Here is a 22,972-nt window from a genome sequence, read left to right on the forward strand (position 1 = left end):
AGGGGCAGGCCATACCTGCAACACAACAGCTCTTGGTCTCATATACAGATGGCATGAGAAAGCAGAGAGGGATTTTTACACACTGTCTGATAAAGATTCCAACAGTAAAGGAGAGGTGTAATGATGGATAAAGTTTTCATTCTCACTTTCCACCTTAAAACTATGACATGAACTGAACTATGAACTAGTTCAGAATTTAAATGTTGAACTATGAACGTGAACTATTCATGTTTACTTGTTTGAACTGAAATTTGAACTAGTTCATGAGAGGTGTAAACTTGCACAACACTGATGATAGTTATTCATCTTATATGTGCTGCAGAAATGTTAATTTGGGGGGGTTGAGACCTTTATCTTGAAAAGGACGCAGAGCGGAAGTGTCCGTCGGGTGTCAGCAGGCGGAACAAAGTTGCGTGAGGAAGGAGGAGGAGGCTTGTGTTCATGTCAGTATCAGCGCAATCCTGTCAACAAACTTACACAGAGTGAGATTCGTTACGTTCACTAAATGGACATCTCTTGACAGAAGACTTTTTAGTTGAGGGAAAACGGTGAGATTCCTCCTGCGGCCGCGGATCTTAATGAAAGTGTTGCCAATGTTTACGTTCGGCGATGTGGACGTTTTGTTCAGCTAGCAGGATAACGCCAGAGAGGCTAACGCCAGTAGCAGCTACTTGGTTAACGAGAGGCCTGATGCACAGGTGGCTAACGGTGGTAGCAGGCTAAACGTGTCCTAGCGTTGATTATACATGTCAGTGTTTTGTGAGACAGTCCGCTGGTTTCAATAGTGACAGAGTTGCAAAGCTAACATTAGCTCGTTGGCTACAGGACACGTATCGTTGGGGTTCACTGACGGGAGCCAACCAGTCTTTGGCTCTGGAGTGAATCTAGTCTGTTTACTAGCTGTAATATATGTGTATACAGTACATGTAGTGCTAATGTTTTAGTTATTCTTAAAGAGCTCATATTGAGTAAAGCATTGCAATGTCGTTCCCCTCCCCCTTCCATTAAAATCAGTGTGTCTTTCCTGTGTTAACCATCCTGCTTTAATTTGTTTCATGTTTGCACAGCTTATACTCAAGAAGCACAGACTCAATGTCATCTGAGCTCTGACCCCTGGATCATCCGCCCCAGTCCCATATATCTGTCGAGTGGTGAAGTCATGACTACCGTCAACATTACCAGAGATATCCTGCACAGGCAGATCAGGGTTAGTAAACAAACGCCATGCTGTATAATGAGCTGAAAATACTACTGATAAGACAAAATGCTTCTTGTCTATAGAAATGATTGTGATAGGACTAACCCAAATCGACCCCTCTCAAATGTGAAAGATGATGGAGTGTTTGATTTGTGCCCGCAGGACAAGAGGGCGTCAGGCTTCCAAAGGTCCTATCATGTGACCGACCCCTTCATCAAGAGACTCGGGCTGGAAGCTGAGCTTCAGGTGTGTGACAGCGAGTGTGTTCGTGTGCACATGTAGATATACAAGGGAGACTGACCCATTTATACTCTCTGTCTCAACAGGGTCATACAGGCTGTGTGAACTGTCTGGAGTGGAATGAAAGAGGAGAGTAAGTCTTCAAAACTCAAATCTCCAACCTCTGTTTAATTTCTAATCTCTCGCCTGGTATCACTGGTTAGTTTACGTCACCACACATCTATGGCAAAAGTCTTGTGCTGTCCTCTCTTTACTGTATAGCTGCTTTCAGACGTGCACATTCTCCGCAGTTTCTCCGGAGGATGGTCATGTGTGAATGCAAATGCATTCATACATGCAGATGCACTTTCAAACATGCATTTCTGTGCACTTCCTCCACCTGGCCACCTAGTATAAAGTCTGCAGAATCCAATGTGAGTGCACAGTAGGAGATCACCTGCTGGAGTCACCGTGAGTGAGTGGGGGGGTTGATGCCCAAGAAATCAGTGGCACACAAAGTTGTTGAGAGTTTGTGGTGATAAGAGTCGACGCTGATGTCGATGTGCTGTGAACAAAGTCATCTGTATTTGACTAGGACATGCTCTAAATAGCCCATGAGTATTAACCAGTCAGAGGTAATAGGAATGTTGCTTGACTTTTCCTGTGTTTCTTTTTGGTTCCAGTCTGCTGGCCTCGGGCTCAGATGATCAACATGCCATCATTTGGGATCCGTTCAAACACAAGAAGCTTACCACTATGCACACGGGTCATGCAGCAAATATATTCTCTGTTAAGGTAAGGAGGACTAATTAGTAGCTCCTTATCATAATTCAAATTGTGGATGTCCTGTGCAAATGTTGCTTTTGCTGTGAACAAATCTTGATTGCAACTGGTGCAGAAGCGACAGATACATTTAATGAAGGTGTGTTATTTTGAATAGTGAATCCTCCGTTCATTATCTCTTATTTGCTCTTCTGCACGTGACCACATCTCCATATTGGGGGACTTTGCTTTTAGTAATTCAGTTGGTAGACGGCTCAAATAACCTAATGTGATTTAACATTGTGTGGCAACAGTCACCTTTGGACCAAGACATTTTTGGCAGCCATGAGGCCTCCCAGTACGAAATTGAGCTGCCTTCCTAAAAGTTGCTGATTTAATACAACACTTTGCTCGGCCCCACCTCATCTTCTCTTGTCATTTACAAATGCAATCTATTTGACAAATTCACTTCCTGTACATTAGGTGGCACTGTTTACCATTTAATAAGTCTTACGTTGCACATTTTGTTTGTTTTGTACTAATTCTGACCCGTTGCTCTGTCCGTTCAGTTCCTCCCTCACTCCGGGGACAGAATTTTGATAACAGGCGCGGCCGACACGAAGGTCCATGTGCACGACGTGACAGCGAAGGAAACCATCCACATGTTTTCTGATCACACCAACCGAGTCAAACGCATCGCCACGGCGCCCATGTGGCCCAACACTTTCTGGAGTGCTGCGGAGGATGGCATCATCAGGTTGGGAACCGGCACAGCGAGGGCAAAATATCTCAAGTGTCTAATGATGTTAATCTGGTCATTTCTCCTTGTTCGCTACAGACAGTATGACCTGCGGGAGAACAGTAAACGCTCTGACGTGCTGATTGACCTGACGGAGTTCTGTGGTCAGCTGGTTGAGGCCAAGTGTTTGGCTGTCAACCCGCGGGACAACAACTATATGGCAGTGGGAGCCAACGGTCCCTTTGTACGTCTCTATGACATCAGGATGATACACAACTACAGGTCAAAGACGTTTTTTTTTTTAAAGTTCAGTCATTTTATGCTAATGTTAATTCTACAACCGCTGAAATGTGGAGTGTTCTCCATTCCAGGTGTAAGCAAACTTGTTTTGTTCCTTCCACAGGAAATCTGTGAGTCAGAGCACGTCTGCAGCTGTGCACACATTCTGTGATCGGCAGAAGCCAATCCCAGACGGAGCCGGGCAGTATTATGTTGCAGGTGCAGTACATATGCAGCTGAATTGTTTGACATCAGATTTATTTAATGGGTGGATTTGGATTCTTATCATACGTTAAAGTCCTCAGGAAATAGAGTTTACAGGAAATTAATGTGAAGGATGTGGTTGGAGAACACAAGTGTTTGTTTGAATTCTCCAGGACACCTGCCAGTGAAACTCCCAGACTACAATAACCGCCTGAGGGTCCTGGTGGCCACATATGTCACCTTCAGTCCAGATGGCACAGAGCTGCTTGTGAACATGGGAGGGGAGCAGGTAATGCTTCGTAGACCAAACAAGGATTCATTTATTTCTGGTCTATGTTGTTAGCTTTGTTTTATTTGATTATTGTTTTAATTTTTTTCTAGGTGTATCTGTTTGATTTGACATTTAAACAAAGGCCGTACACCTTCATGATTCCAAAAAAGTGCCAGTCAACAACTGGTAGGTCTGTGCGCCCTGGAAAGAAAACAACTTTGAGTGGTGCCTATTAAATGTAGAAGTTTGGTATCAGTTGAGTTAAGAGGGTTTCTGGATTTTTGACTCCACAGCAGACGTGCAGAATGGAAAGACGACCAATGGCGTCTCCAATGGAATTAATTTGCCAGCCAGCCGTATTCGCTTTGCCCCAAGCAAGATCCGCTCAAGGTAGTTATCTTTCACCCTGACATTGACCCTGTGAGTGGGTTAAAAACAGCATCATATGGTCTTTGTGAACAGAAATGATGTCCATGATTATTTGCATATTGAGTGAGGAAGTGAAATCAGATCACAAGTGGTCACAGGAGACACGTCCAGGACAGAGATCCATACAGATTAACTTAGAGCTGTTCACATGTGATCAGATCTCTCAAGTCGTCACCAGGGTCTGAACAGGGCCAGCGATCGCATCAACTCACAGATTGTTTCACACGCTTGAATCGTCTTTCTTCTGTTCTCCTTGTTTTAGTTCTTCTGAGCTCCCTCCTCACTTGGAGAAGATAAAGCAGCAAGCTAATGATGCATTTGCACAACAGCAATGGACACAGGCCATCCAGCTGTACAGTTTAAGCATTCATGAGGCCAGCGGCAACGCCATGCTGTACGGAAACCGGGCTGCAGCCTACATGAAACGAAAATGGTACGGTCCATCACATCAAGGCGCCCAAAGCACCACTGCAGACAGACAATGCATCACATTTTCCTAAAGGCCGTGAAAGCAGTTAACAAGTGTTTACATCTGTGATTCACAGGGATGGGGACCATTACGACGCCCTCAGAGACTGTCTGAAGGCTCTGACTCTAAACCCCGGCCACCTGAAAGCCCATTTCAGACTGGCACGGTGTCTGTTCGAGCTGAAGTATGTGACCGAGGCTCTGGAGTGTTTGGAAGATTTCAAAGGAAAGTTTCCAGAGCAGGCACTAAGTAGTGCCTGTGACGCCTTGGATAAAGATATCAAGGCGGCTCTCTCAACTAAGACAGAATCAGGTAGAAATCTACAGACAAACCACATTGCCATCAGCCTTTTGTCTGAGAGGACTCACAGAGTACACACTGTTAGAAGATTGGAAACATACAAGCTCTGAGTGATATTTAAGCCGGTGTGTCTGTTTTTGTTGGCTTGTTAATCTGTCTGAATGATTCAGTTCCAATAAGTTTGATTACATTTTTCAGCAGCTGAAGATAAGAAGTCTAACAGCTCCATACGATTCCACTCGTACAGCAGGAAGGAGTCGATCCCCGAAGACGAGCTGGTGCTGAGAGAGCGCAGCTACGACTACAAGCACAGATACTGTGGTCACTGCAACACCACCACCGACATCAAAGAGGCCAACTTCTTTGGAAGGTCACTAGAGCGCCCTTTCAGCCTGCAGCGGCCTCACTAGGGGGCAGTCACGAGCCGGAGATTGAGAGTGAAAAGCAGCTTTCATTCAAGAATCTAGTCTCAGGGAATGATATCAACTGGGTTTGGGATTGAGCACAAGTCCAACATATAATGGCTTGATTATTTCATCATATTTCAATACAAAATGTTGTTATTTACCAAAAAAATATTGCTTTCCCCACCCCCACAAAATGTTGATAATATAAGATTGTAAAATATCTTTTTCACATTATTTCAAGTCAGTCAATGTTTATTCAAATTAACCTCATGAGAAGGTTTTGTATTTTAGTTTACATTTAATGTATAAATCCCAACCAATGTTTGATTGGTCAAACTGTGGATCAACTGAAACATTATTTAAAACACTAATCAAACTTCCTCTAGCAGCAGCATCTGGTCTTTTGTATTCTATGTCAAATTAAGTTCTGCATGTTGTGTCAAACTTCAAAAATGCAAAACCAATGCTGGTCTGAACACTTTCCTTCTCCCTGCAGCAAAGGACAGTACATTGTCAGTGGCTCAGACGACGGCTCCTTCTTTATCTGGGAAAAGGAAACAACCAATCTGGTGAGGATCCTCCAGGGGGACGAGTCCATAGTCAACTGCCTGCAGCCACACCCCAGCCACTGCTTCCTGGCCACAAGTGGTATTGACCCTGTGGTTCGATTATGGAGCCCCAGACCAGAGGTAATCAGCTGATAATGTGTTTTATTTGTGTATGAATATTTGTAAACATTTTTAATAACCCTTTCTGCTCCCCGTCTTTTCCTCACGATACAGACGGAGACTGAGAACGGGCGCGTGGTGGAGGACATGGAAAGTGCTGCTCAGGCAAACCAGCGACGTATGAACGCCGATCCACTGGAGGTTATGCTGCTCAACATGGGCTATCGCATCACGGGCCTGCGTGGCGTTGGCCCAGAGGGCTCAGACGACGAAGACAGCTCAGAGGGACAGGTGCAGTGCCGGCCGAGCTAAGCGAACAGTCAACCCATACTGCAGAATGGACGTAGAAAGCAAAGCACTCTCCCAGCTCCTGTTTGAATCTTTATTTCCCCTCTACCTGACAGAAACATTGAGTGAATGTCATGTCACATCTCTGCACTATGCATTGCCCTTCCCTGTCCTGAGATGGGACGGGTGGAGACCACTTTGGGGAGAGGGATTCATTGAGGGCTGAGATGACACCCTCTCTCACCCCTTCAAAGCACCGACAACACCTCAGCCTCTCCCTCCACTCGCAGTGGCAGAGGGGGGGGCACCTTTGAGGAGAGCACCTTCCACTTCACTCCCAGTTCTCTCGCAGGAAGGAGGAGTTCAGCACTTATCCCTCCTCGGGTTTATGTTGGAGAGACACACAACATGTCGAAGGAGAAGCCTGCGGCAGGGCGACCTATTTTCCAGGTCAGAGCGGCCACACAGTCGCAGTGTCCTCCGTGGAGGATCTGATCGCTCACCAGAAGACGGTGCGCTCGGTGCATCTCCTGCCTGCTCTTCTGTTGGAGCGAAGTCACAGTGCCCGCTCATCTCAGAAAGGCTGCACTCAGTATTCTGAGTGTTTTCCGTTGCAGTTTTGTTCACCGAAAGCCTAGAATTACTTAGAATCTCTGGGTTGTGTAAGTTGCTAGACTTGCTCCATTAAAATATATTTACAAGCTCTGTTTAGCTCCGAACTGTCGTAGACAAACAAGCGGTTTCTTCTGCCAAAGGTTGTCCATCATTTCAGCAGCCAAGGATTAATGTTTGTTTTCTCTGTTTCATTGAAACACGATTATGTCACACTGTAGGTTTACTCCTTTTAGTTAAAAGGTTTTGCTACAATAGGTTGTTGACAAGAGCAACAAGATATCAACAGACATATTTGTATAAAAAAAAAAACACCTAACACAGTTTTTGTTTTAAATTAAGTCACATTGATTGTTGATTGTTTGTAAATGTTATTTGGCATGAGGTGTCATTGTGAAATTCTGTTGGGTATAAGTGGGACACATGCTGATTTTGTGATACAGTATACAGCATTAAAAATGTCACCTCACTTAAACCTTTCAAATTCAGTGATCACTATTAATGGACGGTGGGACCTATTTTGGGGTTATGATCTAATGTCATATTCTTTATCAGTGACCAGGAAAATTATTTAAGAAATGCTAAAAGGCTTTGTTGAAGAAAAGGCGGGCACACAACACGACAATGACCAGCTGATTCCTTAAGTAAGCGCCAAGTTGTCCAACCCTGTGGTGGAGTTTGATGAGTGAAGTACAGCAGCACTCCTCATCAAACATCAGACACTGGAGGAGGTCAGCAGGGAGGGAGCAGGGGAGAGGACATTGTACACTTTAATAATGAGAAACACTTCTGTACTTAGAAGTATGGGAGGACATACTAAGTGCCAGAATATTACTTACTTGATGGGTTGGAAAAAGTGTTGTCATTGTAACCCAAACAATGTGGCCTAGTTGACTTATTCTGCAGATATTGATCACACATTTATCTGTTTTGGTTTAATGTAGATTTCATTTCATTTTAATCTTCCTATTAATTGCAATGGTGATCAATGAGATGATATTTTGTTCATGTTCAGAGGGGGTGATCTCATTGATGCTGTGTACTGTATATGACAGTTAGTTAGTGGTGTCAGGGCTCGTGCGTGGCTCTAGCACTCGTCTTCTGCTGCAGTCAGGGGTTCAGTCTTGCTTGCGTGAGGCTTCTCTGACCATTTCAAAAAACAGGACATATAGATTCATGCCAGCTCAACACATCCTCTTATGTAAAGATGTGGATCCCCAGCAACATGCACAATACAACACTAGGCTTTCATGTGTTTCACTTTGTTTTGAGTTATTCTGTTTTTCTTTGTCATAGCCTTTGTTGCAAACAAAGTAAAGATAAAATGATTGAACCCATCGTTGTCTGTATTCTTTTTCCTTCCTTCCATCAGTGGTAAGTTGAATGAATTAAGTGGTTTGTCCTTTTTTAGTGCAGCTGTTACACAACAGCCCCCGCAGCAGCAATGTTGCAATGCTAACTATGTCGGGAAGACAGTCTGTGGCGCAGGCTGTGCTGTGAACTTGCTGCTCTCCTGCCCATTCATCAGTGTCGGTTGTACTCTGCCTTTTGCTGACTATTAGGCAACAAATGTGAGCACAGTAAATCACAAGCATGGGTAGTTAGGGGAGCATCCTGTGTCCCATATAATGTACACAGCAAGGAGGTGACCCAGCTTCAGGTAAAGAATACAGAGATGAAGTTGAGGCTGAATGAACCTCTGAACTAAGACTTAGTGGAGACTCCTGAGCCTAAAAAAACGGTTATATTAACTCAAACAGAACGCTTATTTTTAAATTTACATCCATTCTGCAGAAGAGAATAAAATGCAAATGTTGTTATGGTAAAGAGTTGTTTTACTTGAACCCTGCAGAACATATAAAATCCCATTAATTATGGTTCTCAAACGCCAAAGCTGACATGCCAATGAATGGTGTTGCGTTCACTGACCAATGTTTTTTTTTGCCAGTGTCAATGGAATCATACAGGCTCTACTTGTGTAGCACACAATGTATACAACTATATAACGTAAATATGGACAAGAGGATGAATGAAATAAACTTCTAATCATTTTACTCCATAAATATAGTTTGGGCAATTTTGGGTTGTTTTTTATTATGTTTGTTGTCACTCTATTTGTCTTTGTACAAAACAGAATACGAAAACAATCATCCATGAACAGAAAATACAGTCAAGATCAAACAAATAAAATATGAATCGAATGGAAGTAAATGTCAGTCAAATAACATTAACAAATCGGGACTAAACACATCAAAGTCTCCATGTACAAATTAGATTAAATCATACATTTATAAACTTATTCATAAAACTCTGCTTTATGGATGTGAAATTGACAATTGTCATTATAGGGGTTAACAATGGAAGAAAGAGACTTGATTGTTATCACATTTAAATAAAGATATGATGGCTTTAGGCTTAATTGTGACAGAATTACCAGACATGATTGTGTGTGGCTCAGCTCCACAAAAGGTGAATCTAACAATCAGTCAATTATTTTTTTCAATTACTCTGTCACATGGGTATTTAACATAATACTCATATATAATAATGTAAGGTTTTTCATTTAATTTCTCAAATTTGGTTAGAAAAACAAAATTAACGGACCGTCAAAATATTATGTTACTGAAGTTTTTGTTTGTTTTGTTTGATGGTTTTAATCTGGGCTGTTTCTTCGCGCTTCCCCTCCCGCGCCCCCTGGCTGCGGCTGTACGTCACTGCAGTCAGCTGGTTTCAGTCCTGGGGCAGCGATGGCGGAGACGGACGATGTGGAGGTGATGATGAGCAACCACAGCGATCTCCTCAAAAGCGACGGGAAAAGCAGCCGCTACCCGCACTGCATAGTGTGGACGCCCATCCCCATCCTGTCGTAAGGAGCTCACACTGTTTCCATGCTAACACAACATGTCGCCCGAGGAAGGGAAGCGTGTTAAGCTGCTGGTTCAGTCTGATCCCGTCTGTCCTAATAAGTCACCGTGTTGTGTGTTCTCTGCATGGACCCACACATGCAGCGTCACCACAGTCATGTCTGGTTGTGTCTCGTGCAGGTGGGTGCTCCCCTTCATCGGTCACATGGGCATTTGCACCTCCTCCGGAATCATACGGGATTTCGCAGGTTCTTACTTTGTGTCGGTGAGTAGCTCGGTGATGCGTCACATGCACGGAAGAGCGTGTAATAGCTCAGGAGACTGAGGTGTGAGTGAATGACAAGGAAAACCTTCAACATCAGGCGTCACACTGCAGGGGCGTTCCAGTAGACTTTGGGGGCCCCCGGCAAAAGAGACCTGGGGGGCGCTATATCGAACCGAACTATTTTAGTATCAAAATTCAAAGCAAAGTGCATAGTGGGCCTCCGCCATCCCAGGCACATCGTGTTCTGGTCTTCAACCAACTGTTCAAATTAGGGAGTTTTGGGCAGAAAGCTAGCAGCACGGGGCCTTGTTAAAGGGATAGTTCAACGAGATATATAAATCCACTCATTATCTACTCATCACTCTGCCGATGCAGGGGTGGGTGAAGTGTGAGTCCACAAAACACTATCAGGGATAATGAGTGTTTCTGCACATGCTCGCACTTTCGTTCTCTTGCGCAAGGGGCACGTGACAACATCAGATACACAGCAGCAGCTATAGCGATGCTAACAAAAGAAGCAATGCTGCCACGCACCCCACAGGTGCATGGCAGCATTTGGTTGCATGCAGTGTGGTCGTGGGAACATGAAAGCGTCTCCGGAGCGGGATTTCGGAGGACATTTAAGCTAATAAAAACATTGTGTATGGTGTCAACTGTCCCTTTAAGGCTCAATGTGGCTGCCTTTATGTACAAACAGTTCAGTTTCAAGATGTAACTGTCACTGTCCACATATTTCCATGCGTCACCAACATTTGCATGGTTGTCAAGCGATGCGTCCGCTAGAGGGCAGCATGGAGTTGAGTTTCTGACAACAACAAACATGGCGACTTGGAGGACATGTGATATATAGCAGATTCAAGTATTTAGTTCTGATGATGATGATGTTGTGAACTATAACTTCAACCAGCTCGTTATTGACAGGACAAATAAGACCGAGAAGAAATCAGACGATCATGTGATTTACATCAGGTCTGGACCATGTCAGGAGAATCAGACAACTGTTCTGTATTTTTATATGTACATATAATTTATATTTATTAACGGTAATTTTATATCACTTGGAACTGGATAAACTAACATTAAGCACTAGTTCACTTACATGCTCCATTAAATGTGCTAAGATGTGACTTTTATTTTGTCAGGAGGACAACATGGGCTTTGGTAGACCAACAAAGTAAGTTTGCTCATAAGAAATACTGTATTTTAATAGTTTAAAAGTTCTATTACTGTATATTTACCTTATCATATTTGTCTTTCACTTATTTATTTTATCTTTTATTGAGCTTCCCTGGAAAGATATTTCACCCGATAATACTTTTATACTTGTATAACCGGTGTATCTTGATCTTTTTAACAAGTAGGTCACATGACTCACAGATTTGAATGCACACATTTATTTGAGTATTGTGGATTTATATCACAGGTGCTGGAAGCTTGATGTGGACAAAGTCTGTGGTAATGGAGCTGCGGCGTGGGACAAAGCAGTGCTGGATGCGTCTGAGGAATACAAGTGTCGAACGGTAGGACAATAAAAAAAAAAGTAATTCAATACACATGTTTCCACATTAACATTCATTATCTTTTTTTTTTGTTTATGTTTTCATTGAAGCACAATCTATGCTCGGACAACTGCCATTCCCACGTTGCTATGGCCCTAAACCTCATGCGCTACGACAACAGTACGTCTTGGAACATGGTGAACCTGTGTGCGCTGTCCCTCATCAATGGGAAACATGTGAGGTAAGAATCACAGCCGCATTCTGCTAAAACCTATCCTGCATCGAAGTGAACACCTGTTCCCTTGTCCTCCAGTTCCCGACGTACTTTGCCGTAGAGCTCAAACGTGACAAAGTATCTTCTACTCTAATTGGCCTGTGTTTCCCATTAATTACAGATACTGTGGCACCCCGACATATTTGAATTTGTCCTTCCACTGCTTCATAATAATTCAGAATAAACGTCTCATTGTAACATATAAGACAAAACTGGTGTTTTGCCTTATTGCTGCATTGCAAAGCGCTAACTGTGCTATCGACCATAAAGTTGTTACCGTCCATGCCGAGTTTCACTTGCAGTCATTCGCACAATGGGACGCATAAGGTTCTCTGTCTCATGTGAGAACTTCTCTAACTGTTGCACGAGAGAGGGACCTTCATGCCCTGCCATGGATTGAATTCAGTCTTTGTGAAATGTGTTGGATTTATTAGCTTATCTTCCTAATATTTGACTAAAACCCAAATGTAGTTGTAGGGACTTGATGCTGAAACCAATATTAGGGAGTGAGAAAATTGTTAATACTGATATTAGTTGATATATGAAAAACAATTTGCAATGATTCATGACATAAGATGCCGTTATCAAACTCTTATGTTAAATAAATGTATTGAGGCTTGATAGCTTATATCTTTACCATAAACTTTTTTATAAATACAGAAAAACACAAATACAACCAAATTAGGTATACAGAGCTTAAATTAATAAAAAAATTGTTCTTTTCTGCATAGTTTTTTTTTTAAATCAAAGCTTTTAGAAGAGCAGACATAAACACTGCTAAATGTCTAAACTCTCAAATTGGCCAATGTTTAAAACCAAAATTCATCAGGATCAATATTTTATCTAAATAATACGATGATCAATTTGCTTATATTTACAACTAGATGACATTCATTTGACAGTATATTTATCAAGAGTGACTTCCATTGGTGGTTAATATACAGTATATACAGAAAGGACTGAAGTACAATACACACTTCACAATCCTCATCACAACCATGTACACCCAGTGTGAACTTGCTCTTCTGCTGGATGTTGGTGAGCATTAAGAGACGTATGGTTCAGTAAGCCCCCCCCCCCCCCCCCCCCTCTCCCCTCATTATTCTCCGCTGACCCACATAGAGACGGCGGCATCACAGTTTGTGCTGCCTCTGCAACAAACACTCCCACGGCACAGGAGTCTTTTTAAACAGAAGGGGAGTCATGTAATTCATCACTGACAGCGGCGCTCCCCCCTGTGTCACCGCTGGAGGTCACCGCTCTGCCGGGGCTCCCTGGGAAGGAGAGAGGTGGGGAGCGGTGGGCCTCACGGGAGCTGAGACATGGAGCATGTGATACTTACACACCTCACATGACCTTGTCCGTCCCAAAGAATACAGGCGCGGGCGTTTTTTTTACCCTCACTGCTGTGCACACAATATCCAAGTGTGGATGTTTACTCTAACACACCCTTTCTGTCCTTCAGCTGGCAAGCGTTCCTCAAGACCTGGCTCCCCTTCCTCATGCTGTGCGGAGTCCTGGCCACCTTCATCCTGACGTTCAACCTCCAGTGATGGAGCGAGCGGCGCGATAGGATGACTCGCAGACTTTGGTTAAACTTGTCATTGATGTGACTAATGTGCGTCGAAGGGATATTTGTTATTGAAGGACTTCACTGTCTGTAATGATCTTGTCTGTTAGAGGGGGATTGAGGGAAGAGCTGGTTGTTAATCATTTTGGAGACAGAAAATGATTATTTATTTATTGATTAAAAATAGTCTCCGTAACTCATTTTCACATCGTGGGTTCATGTTTTTGTGGATTCTATCTAGAGGATTACTAAGGAATGATTCCTCTGTAGTGGAGTAATGCTCCCGAGTTCAGCCGATGTTTTATTTCTTTCATGGATGGAGATGATGAATGCGTTTCCAGTCCGGCTAATGTACATTTCAGTGATGAATGGCCACAAAACGAACCATGAAATCTTAACGCAGAAATGTGTTCATCAATTATTTGTCCAGGAGATATGAGTTACTCCCAAAGATAGAATGATGTAGGAAACATGTGAAAAATAGTGATACTGAAAATGTCCCTTCTCCTCCCTCTAAGATTTCTTCTTACGTATAAAAAAACAGATGTGTACTTGGTTTTCAATTGAACCATGCATCCTGGTGCTGGAAATCTGCAGATATTGGCAATACTTTCAAAAAATATAATTTATTTAATCAGTTTATTTAAATGCTATGTGTATATTGATAGTAGTATATATTATTATTGTATCTCTATCAGTTTTAAATTTCTGTTTTTGTAACTTTACTCTGGATGTGCTGGAGCCCCCCCCCCCCACACACACACACACACACACACTTGTCCTCGTGTCACATGTGTAGGTCACAGGCTGTGGACGCCCTGATCGTCCTCTGTACCTTTAAGGGAACCACGTACCTTTTTTTCCTCCAGCAGATTCTGCGTGAAATGAACCACCATCGATTTAAGGGAACCTTTACTCCCACAGTGGAGCAGATGAGGAAGGGACTGATGCTGGCGCGAGCAGTGTTTGCCGCCTCTGCAGTATTTGATTACTTTGTGGGAGCTAGAGCTTAAAATCAAATTTTTTGAATTTCCTTTACATGCAACCAAGTTTTACTCTTTTGTAGTTAACATGTTTGTGTTCTGTTTAATTTAATAACTTATTTTTCGAGATGTGTACTTTCGCCCTCTTTGCGTTTTTGGGAATTCTGCTTTGTGCACCATACCAGTGCTTGGAGTGTCCCTACGGCTGCGAGTGTTTTGCTGTCACTCGCACGGTGAAATGCGTTTCTAAGGATCTGCTCTCGGTGCCCCAAAGTATTCCAGGATACACGAGGACTGTCTTTATCACAGGGAATAACATTCAGCAGATTGCACCTGACTCCTTTACAGAGATGGAGAATGTCACCAACATTATTTTAAGCAAAAATAGGTGAGAATGACAGTGATCTGTCTGTTTCATTCCTGTTTATTCAGCCATATTTGGACAATATGACTTTAACTTTGTCCAATTGCATTTGATAAATAAAGTGTCTATGTCTGTGCTGATGAGGCTTTTATTTGCGTTGACAGCATGGTGACTGGAAGTGTGAGGATGATATTAAATGTGGCAGATGTTACAATGTTAGTCGTCTTCACAGGATTAAAGAGATGGAGTCCCACAGCTTCTCTGCCCTGGTCAACCTTCGTTTCCTGGACCTCAGTGGGAACCAGCTGGCTCTCATCCATCCCGAGGCCCTCAGCATACCCGGCAGTCCCCTTCAGGAGCTCAACCTGAGCCGCTCGCTCTACAACTTCACCGCCCTGATGGACCTCACCACGGCCCTTCGCTGGGGTGGCCTCAGGGGGCTTCTCCGCCTTGACCTCTCCGGGAACCACCTCGCCCTGGTGCCCCCGGGGATGTTCTCTCACCTCCCCAACCTGCAGCAGCTCTTCCTTGCGAACAACTCCCTGGTGGCCGTCTACAGTGGGACCTTCTCCGGCCTGAACCACCTGGAGCTGCTGGACCTCACAAAGAACGCCTTCATGACATTCAGGGCTGATTCTCTGCAGGAGCTGGAGAAGCTCGGCAACATCCGCATCCTTCTCGGTAACAACCCTTACACTTGCTACTGTGAAATCCGTGATTTTGTCACCTGGCTGAACAAATCAAGAGCTCAGGTAGATGTGGACGCTGTGAGATGCTCCTCACCAAGAGCGTTGACCAACACCCGGCTGCGGGGGCTCAGTGTCCAGGCCAATGGATGTGTTGTCCCAGTCCAGGCGGAGACGGATGACCTCACCCTGCAGACATCCTATGTTTTCCTGGGGCTGGTGCTGGGGCTCGTGGGCATGGTATTTCTGTTTGTGCTCTACCTGAATCGCGAACGTATGAGGAAGTGGATCACCGAAATGAGGGAAGCCTGCAGAGACATTCTGGAGGGATACCACTACCGCTATGAAATTGACTCGGACCCCCGGCTGGGCCAACTCCCAGCAGACAACACCGGCAGCAGGGCACAAGGGCATTTAAAATCAACTCGGTCACATCAGCTGCCGAGTGACACGTGTATTGTCCAGGATCCCACGATCATGCAGGTTAAAAAGGTGGCCACGTCCTCCCCTGGGCATTAATGAAACTAAAATGATCTGACATAATATGAGCTAGATGTAGATATAAATAGTTTAGGACAAAACATGTTTAAATTAGTTTTATGCTTTTAATCTTCTTGTACATAATGCAGCTATGACACTTAATTCTCCCACAAAAAGTGCCTTTGTGTTTGTGAGGCACTACAACGTTAAAATGACATTAATATTGTATGTTTTTCAAAACTTTTATAAGATTATAATACATAAGCAACATTGAAATTACATAAGAAAAACATCTCAGTTAGTGTTTAAGTGTTGTGTTTTTTGCCATTATTTCTTTATATATCTGGACATACTGCAGATGCTAGAGTAGCATGGAAAAGAATGTTGACCTAAAATACTGTAATCCATACACATCCAGTAAATTTAAGAATAAGTATTTATTAGATTTTCTATAATTTCATATAAACAATATCAGTCCTTATATTCTATTAGCTGTGTATCTTTAATTTGCATATAGTCTTCATAGTGGGACCTGTATTAAGATGGTCAAAGGATTAGAAGAAGCCAGCATATGATATGAAGCCTGTATTTACATTAATGGTAAATTAAACCACATTGATTTAAATATCTTGTTCACGTCTTTTATGTGACCGCAGCGAACCTGCTCCACACTGTGCTACACAGATGCTCATTTGTTCAGTTGTTCATTACACCAGGTGAGGTGGCCCTGCTATTTCAATCCACACAGTGTGTGATTAAGTGTTTCCATAGAGGAAAAATAGGGCAGAATGAAAGATATTTGGAAATACACCTGCTAGCTCTGCAGCTGTGCACCTCTGTCAGGGCCACCTAAAGGGGGGGGGGGGGGGTGTGTGTGTGTGTGTGTGTGTGTGTGTGTGTGTGTGTGTGTGTGTGTGTGTGTGTGTGTGTGTGTGTGTGTGTGTGTGTGTGTGTGTGTGTGTGTGTGTGTGTTTTAAACTATTTAAATTTAAAATCAAAAATAGATAAATACAAAAATTTAATTAAATTAAATTGAAAAAATAAATTGAATTATTCCAGCGCATTCCACTACTGTGCAGGAAGTGCGCAGTACGCTTCTGCGCAGGAGGTAAATATATTTTTTCTTTTTTATTAAAAAAATATAAATAAATAAATAACACAAAATAAATAAAAAGTACATTTTCACCACTTTCTAATTTTCTGCAAATTTTCTAACAATTTGAGCATGTTAAAGCCCTCAAAAAGCCAATTAATTTGCCTGAAAAATAATAATAATAAACCTTTCAATTTCAATAGGCTTTTCTGTCTGTCAGTGCCTGTCAGTGCTCAGGCCTTAAATATACAAATCCTTACCAGCTGTTGTTGTAGAGATTTTTGGTTTTAAATCTGTTTTAAATCTGTATTACTCACGACAGAGACAACAACATAAATGTGCAAAATGTAAATAAAATATACAAAGAGATAAAAAAAGAGAAACAATTCCAACAATATTTATAAAAAGATTCACTTTGTTATAAACTGTTGTATTTTGCATTATTTTATTATTTTTACATTATAAATCCCTTTTACTTTTTTTTCATCTTCACAACAGAGACTACACAACATCAATATGCAGACTCAAAAATTCCTAAAGAGAAAATAAAGAAACCCTTTTAATGCCAATGGATAACATAAGTTCAAACAAAATATTCAGATTCTCACTGTCATAAGCTGTTCAATTTTTAACAGCTCTTTATTTTGAAATCCCTCTCCTTCTTCTCTGCTCTTTTATCCGCCTCGCGTGACGTCATGCGCCACCTGTGGGTGGGAGCAGGTATGACGCGGGACTAACTGTGTCGGCAGGTAAGAGACAAACACTGGAGACTCAGCTCCACACGACTTTTTCCCTTCACTCTTCTTTTCCACGAGAGAACAGGACGCGTGTGTCTGAGCGGTGCCCGGGCTCGGCGCTTCTCCTTCAGGTGTGTGAAACGTGCGAGTCGCTGGAAGTCGAGTCACCTGGGGGGAAAAAAACCTGTGGGCGGCAAAGAGACGTTTCGATTTTCTCCCGTTGAAACGGAGGCACAGGGAAGTTTTCTCCCCGAGACTTCCGCGGTTTGCTCGCTGGACGAGTTGCCTGGAGTGAAAGACAACCGCCACTGTTTCCTCTTATGCGGTAAGTTCATAATCTGTTGAGTTACATGAAAAGCGGATAAAAGTTGAAGGGGGTTCGGTGTGAAACAGCTTTTTCCCCCCTGCTCATTTCACCGGAGGCCAAACAAGCTTCCAAGGGCGCGACGAAATGGCCCAAAACATTATCAGGCCAGCAATCAATCCAGCTGGTCTGGTTTATTTACATTCTGCTTTATTTACATTCTGAGGGTAACATGGGAACTTACTCTACTTCACTTAGGACTGAGTGTCTCCTACATGAATGCAGACTGTTTTCATTATACTATGGTGCCTTTTATGCTGCAAACACTTGTGTGGCAACAACAGGGGCAGTTTTACTTTACATCTGGCTATTATTTCTACATCCTGTCTGCGTGTCTGTCCCTCACCAGGTCCCGGGCCCTCTGAGCCATGCCTGGCCACAGCACAGGGGCTCCCCAGGCGTCCCGCCACCACAAGCACCACAGCTCCGGCTCCAAGGCAGACAAGTACAGGCAGAGCCGGACGATATCCAGGGAGAGCCAAGAGTCCTACAAGGATCCTCATGGGGAGCATCTGCACGAGCCCCACACCGGCCACTCCCGGTGTCCAGAGAACAAGTACGGCCGCAGCAAGGGCCACGCACGAAACGGCACGGCCCGGGGCTCTGAGACTATAGGATTTATCCCTGGGTCGGCAGACAACACGCCTGCCACCAGACATGCCTGTGGCTCCTGTGCCTCTATGGGCTGGAGCAGCTGCAAGGCTCTTATCTGCTGTGTACTAACCTGTGGATTTTATGGCAGCCGGGAGCCCTGCCTGCCTGTCAACGAGAGCTCCACAGACAATCCCCCTAAGATGAGCAGCGAGCCTCACCCCACCAATCGCATGGCCGTGTCCAACCCCACCTGTGGCATTCCTCTGGAGTCCAGCAAAGTCACCAAAGCCTCCAAATTGCCCACGAGTGACAGCTTCCGCTACCCGGATGTGCGCATCGCAGGCCAGACGGTCAGGTATCCGGTGGCCGCCCCCAAACGGACCCGTGCGCCGGGCAGAGGGGAGAGCGACCGGCCGGTCAGCAACACCAGCCTGTTGTCCCGGGAGGACTATGACCTGGACGACCTGAGCGACACGGGCACAGACATTGACTCGCTCATCACCAAGAAGCTGCTGGAGCTGTACGCCCTGCACCAGATCGACCAGCTGGCCAAGTGCACCTCGGACTCGTCCTTCTCGCGCAAGACCATCGAGATCAGCGAGCTCATCTACAGCATCGCCCAGGATTACAACCTGGAGGAGCAGGAGGCCGAGTGCAAGCTGGTGCATGGGGTCATTCGCATCAGCACGCGCAAGGGCAAGCGGAACAAGAGCCACCAGTCCACGGGGCAGCGTCCGAATGGGAGGAGCGACGGGACTCTCCCTGACAGTGGCAACGAGACCATGACCAACACCTTCATTAGCAGTGACTGTAAGAATATTAGTTAAACCAATTAACACTAATGATTACTGCTGTTTAAGTAGTTATACCATGTGACAACCTGGCTATTCGCCGCCTCCAGGCTGCAACCCACTAGATATTCCGATCACCTCACCCGACTTCCTTTAATGACTCATGGCGTCTGTTGGAACGCTGCTGAAACTCCTTTGTTTGGCTTGTTCTTTTAAACCCTGATATGCCCGGCATTTTGATGACCTAATAACAATCAGTTAATCTGAGGCAAGCTGATACAGGCACCTGCTGTCTCCTCCAGCATGTTGCACAATAGACAGGATGAACGGATTATTAATCAAATCAGGATGTCAGGTTGTCGAAGCTCCTCGTCTGCTTCATCCCGCCTGTTTTGTTTTGTCTCCCGCTGCAGTTCCAGAGGTGAAGGTGTCGGAGCAGACGCCGTCGGACGAGCTGGCGAGGAAGATGAGACATTACAGCGGGAAAAGTGAGTACGTGTGGGAGTTTCCCTCATCGGAGGCGCAGAACCTTTTGCATCTTCCTTTTGAGTGGAAGAAAAATAAGCACGAAAAAGAAGCACATCCGAATCTTAAAGTCGCAGTGTGTGGATTTGAGTGACATAAAGTTGTGAAGCCGATTTTGCAGCTGAACACCTTTCACTTCATCCTCCCCTTCCAAACATGAAAGGGACCCTGTTGTAGACTTCAGTTGTTATAAAATCTCAAAGGGTGTTTAGTTAGTCCAGTCTGGGCTACTACAAAAAACATGGGGGCCTCCATAGAGAGGACCCCCCCGATGTTATGTTTCAATATAAAGGACCATTCTAGGGTAAAGAAAACTCCAATTTGTATAATTGAGATGAAACACACTTGTTAAAACATCACTAGCATTATTGTATATTCAATTTCTGTCCCTAGATCCCTTTCACCTGAATCTGACAGACTGGACCTTTAATTGGGTTTATTGGGCTCACGGAGCTACAGACTTTTGTCACGGTCATTGAGGTATAATTACCACCTTACCTGTGAGTGAACCAATACGTGAGGCTCAGTCCTTGCAATCCTTTGTACCTGCTGCAGCTGCAGGCATTTTCTCACCTGCTCTCTGCTTTCCAGTAGCATACCACTCTTTAAACATTGAAAGCCCCGCATTCCTTTCCTTTTCTCTGCATATTACAATCCTGCGCTCATTAGCTACCTCCTCCCCTCATCTGCCACCTTACACCAACCTATAAATCTGCCTCTTTCTTCCCTGCAGCTCAGCGGTCACACTACACACCGCCTGCTAAAAGCTTGCAGATCAGGTCACATTAAATATATGCCACATAATGTCTCCCCCGGTTTATTATGTAATTTTAGCGAATAACTTGGGTTACAGATTGATTACCACACGTCTCTCTCTCTCTCTCTCTCTCTCTCTCTCTCTCTCTTTGTTGTTGTTCTGCAAAGAGGCTGCTAAAAGGAAGGAGTGTCCTGTTACCTGTCTTTGAATGAGGGTACACCACATTGTGTTTCTACAACTTTCACATCTCTGCCTCAGGATGCGTCAACGTCCTGGAATCAATCCACATTTAAAACCTCACCTTGTTTGCATGAAATATAACTAAGTACTGTACCGTGCTACTTTTGCTCCTCTAAATCTGCTTTCGGGCCTGCACTGAACTCCAGATAATAACCTCTGGATGGGCTGTATGTGATAAAGCAAATGTTGAATTTAGAGGATAAAACACAACAGGAGAGCCATCAGAGGATTCTGTGTGACTTAGAGGGCGTGTTGATGTCCCTTCTACCATGCAACAGATGCAAAAAGGAGATGGAAAGGTGCCATACACAAAGAAGATCTAGACAAAGATATTAAGAGAGCTTTTTGTGCTAATGGCCAATGCCAGTGAAGATGTGCTGCAAACAAAACCGTGTGATCTCTGCAGCAGAATTTACACATTAGGATTTCTGTGTCGTTGAATGCGTCCGGGCAGAGAATCCTCTTGTTTGTTGTTCACTTGTCCAGCCATTCTAGAAGTGATGATTGCTTACATTGTTGTTTGGCCTGGCTCAGGTTGAATCCTTTGAAAAACAAACATACAGATAATTTACTTCTGTGATTATCTGGTTATCTGAAAGACAACACAAACAAATACATGGGAGGAAAACACAACAATTTACTCCACCCCTTGGAAAAGGAAGTTGCCATTTAACGTGTGGGACTAAATATTTTTGAAATGTTGCCAAATTGCTGCTCGCTCTGTGACGCCCACGCTTCACTTCAGGACATCACCTCTCTAAGAGCAGTACTTGCCAGTGGCAGTACAGCAATTGCAGTTTTACTTTGGTGAAACTAATTTAATTAAAAAACATGTCGTATCGTGCCTGGCGATTTTCTGCACCATCAGCAGCCTTTCCGATGCTAATATCACTGTGGTAAAATCTCTTTATTACTTCTACGTTTCTTTTTGCTTTCAGTGCATTCAAACTTGTACTTTCTCTCGTAGCGTACTCCAGCACCACCACAGCCTACTCACCCTGCCACCAAGACACCAACTCTTCAGGCGCTCCTCTGCTCCTATGAGGGGCAGCGCAGAAGAACAAGTACCTACGCTGTCGAGGGATGTAGGCGTCACGATGGACAATTGAACCCCTCTCCTGTCATTTATTCTGTTACTGAGCGGAGCATCGTCTGGGCTGTTGAACTCCTCCTTTTAGTGGTCTAATGTTTCGTTAAAATTCAAGGACGTTTAATCTTTCCAGCAAATGTGCCACTTGGGAAACTTCTTTTTGAATACAAGGAGAGACAAAGTGTTTATGTATTAGTACGCAGTATTTGGAGCTGTTTTCAGAAAAAGAGACGTGACTACACTCCACGCAGTCTTAGCAGTCAATGTAACCGTCCTCATTCTTGCCTGTGATTGTTTTTGCAAGCCGCTGCCAATGCACCGTACGTGCAGGTTTATTGACTCCTGCCATTTAGACTCCTTAGAGGCATGTTTCTGAAAACTGTGTTGTTAAGCCATATTTTTTTGGGTTGTACATATTTTTAAAGTCCATGTTACTTCCTGGGTTGTTTAACCATGTGTAGCATTTGGCCACAGCTTTTTTTTTTATTCTCGAGATAAGTGCTGTTTTTAACTAAATAAAATCTCTGTGCTTGTTTATACCTTTTCCACTGTATTCGTCAAGGAAATTACATCCATCAGCCACAACATTAAAAGGGTTAACTGGTTATAATGTTGTTGCTGGATTATCTAAAAACATGCTTGAGAATTAACTCTTTCAAAACAGCCTGTGGATATAGATGAGCCACTGCATTAAACCGGTTTCCTGATTTAATGTAGTTCTTTCTGTCACCTTGTTTGTTTTGTCTATCTACACAAGCTGCAACCATATGTATACATTGTCTAATTAGAGGTAATGCAGCTTTTATTATCATAAATGATCTTATTTCAATGAGTCAGATTCACAAGAGAGGTCCTTAAGTCTTCTTTTCTTCTTTATCTCAGGGATTACTGTTGTCGAGCTCTTCTCCCCAAGGTCACTTCGTGCACCAGGCTGCCTTTTTCCGCCCTCAG

General features: G+C 43.8%; 4 protein-coding genes across 5 annotated transcripts; all 4 read left to right on the forward strand.

Annotated features, from left to right (window-relative positions):
* The first annotated feature begins 403 nt into the window (after positions 1–403).
* wdtc1 (WD and tetratricopeptide repeats 1) lies at positions 404–7,701 on the forward strand. 2 transcript variants are annotated; one of them, XM_062399115.1, is made up of 16 exons: positions 404–548; positions 1,068–1,207; positions 1,361–1,444; positions 1,525–1,571; positions 2,101–2,212; positions 2,749–2,936; positions 3,018–3,200; positions 3,322–3,416; positions 3,575–3,690; positions 3,783–3,858; positions 3,966–4,062; positions 4,364–4,534; positions 4,647–4,882; positions 5,069–5,240; positions 5,774–5,966; positions 6,060–7,701. In XM_062399115.1, exons 2-16 carry the CDS (start codon positions 1,160–1,162, stop codon positions 6,255–6,257), a joined length of 2,016 nt encoding a protein of 671 aa, XP_062255099.1. In that variant the 5' UTR covers positions 404–548; positions 1,068–1,159; the 3' UTR covers positions 6,258–7,701. The 2 variants fall into 2 exon arrangements, with proteins under 2 accessions (XP_062255099.1, XP_062255100.1); XM_062399116.1 differs by having other exon boundaries at positions 5,072–5,240.
* A 1,846-nt stretch (positions 7,702–9,547) lies between these two features.
* LOC133965634 (transmembrane protein 222-like) lies at positions 9,548–13,913 on the forward strand. The gene is made up of 6 exons (XM_062400288.1): positions 9,548–9,711; positions 9,890–9,974; positions 11,117–11,148; positions 11,398–11,494; positions 11,584–11,714; positions 13,213–13,913. Exons 1-6 carry the CDS (start codon positions 9,593–9,595, stop codon positions 13,298–13,300), a joined length of 552 nt encoding a protein of 183 aa, XP_062256272.1. The 5' UTR covers positions 9,548–9,592; the 3' UTR covers positions 13,301–13,913.
* Positions 13,914–14,095: 182 nt separating this feature from the next.
* LOC133965633 (trophoblast glycoprotein-like) lies at positions 14,096–16,455 on the forward strand. Its single transcript, XM_062400287.1, has 2 exons — positions 14,096–14,688; positions 14,897–16,455. Exons 1-2 carry the CDS (start codon positions 14,429–14,431, stop codon positions 15,867–15,869), a joined length of 1,233 nt encoding a protein of 410 aa, XP_062256271.1. The 5' UTR covers positions 14,096–14,428; the 3' UTR covers positions 15,870–16,455.
* A 1,184-nt stretch (positions 16,456–17,639) lies between these two features.
* Positions 17,640–22,560, forward strand: kdf1a (keratinocyte differentiation factor 1a). Its single transcript, XM_062400142.1, has 4 exons — positions 17,640–17,985; positions 18,374–19,428; positions 19,823–19,897; positions 21,899–22,560. The coding sequence occupies exons 2-4, from the start codon at positions 18,393–18,395 to the stop codon at positions 21,973–21,975; spliced, it is 1,188 nt and encodes a 395-aa protein (XP_062256126.1). The 5' UTR covers positions 17,640–17,985; positions 18,374–18,392; the 3' UTR covers positions 21,976–22,560.
* The last annotated feature ends 412 nt before the right edge of the window (positions 22,561–22,972 follow it).

Source organism: Platichthys flesus, chromosome 11 (assembly GCF_949316205.1).
Source record: "Platichthys flesus chromosome 11, fPlaFle2.1, whole genome shotgun sequence".
In the NCBI taxonomy this organism is placed as follows: Eukaryota; Metazoa; Chordata; class Actinopteri; order Pleuronectiformes; family Pleuronectidae; genus Platichthys; species Platichthys flesus.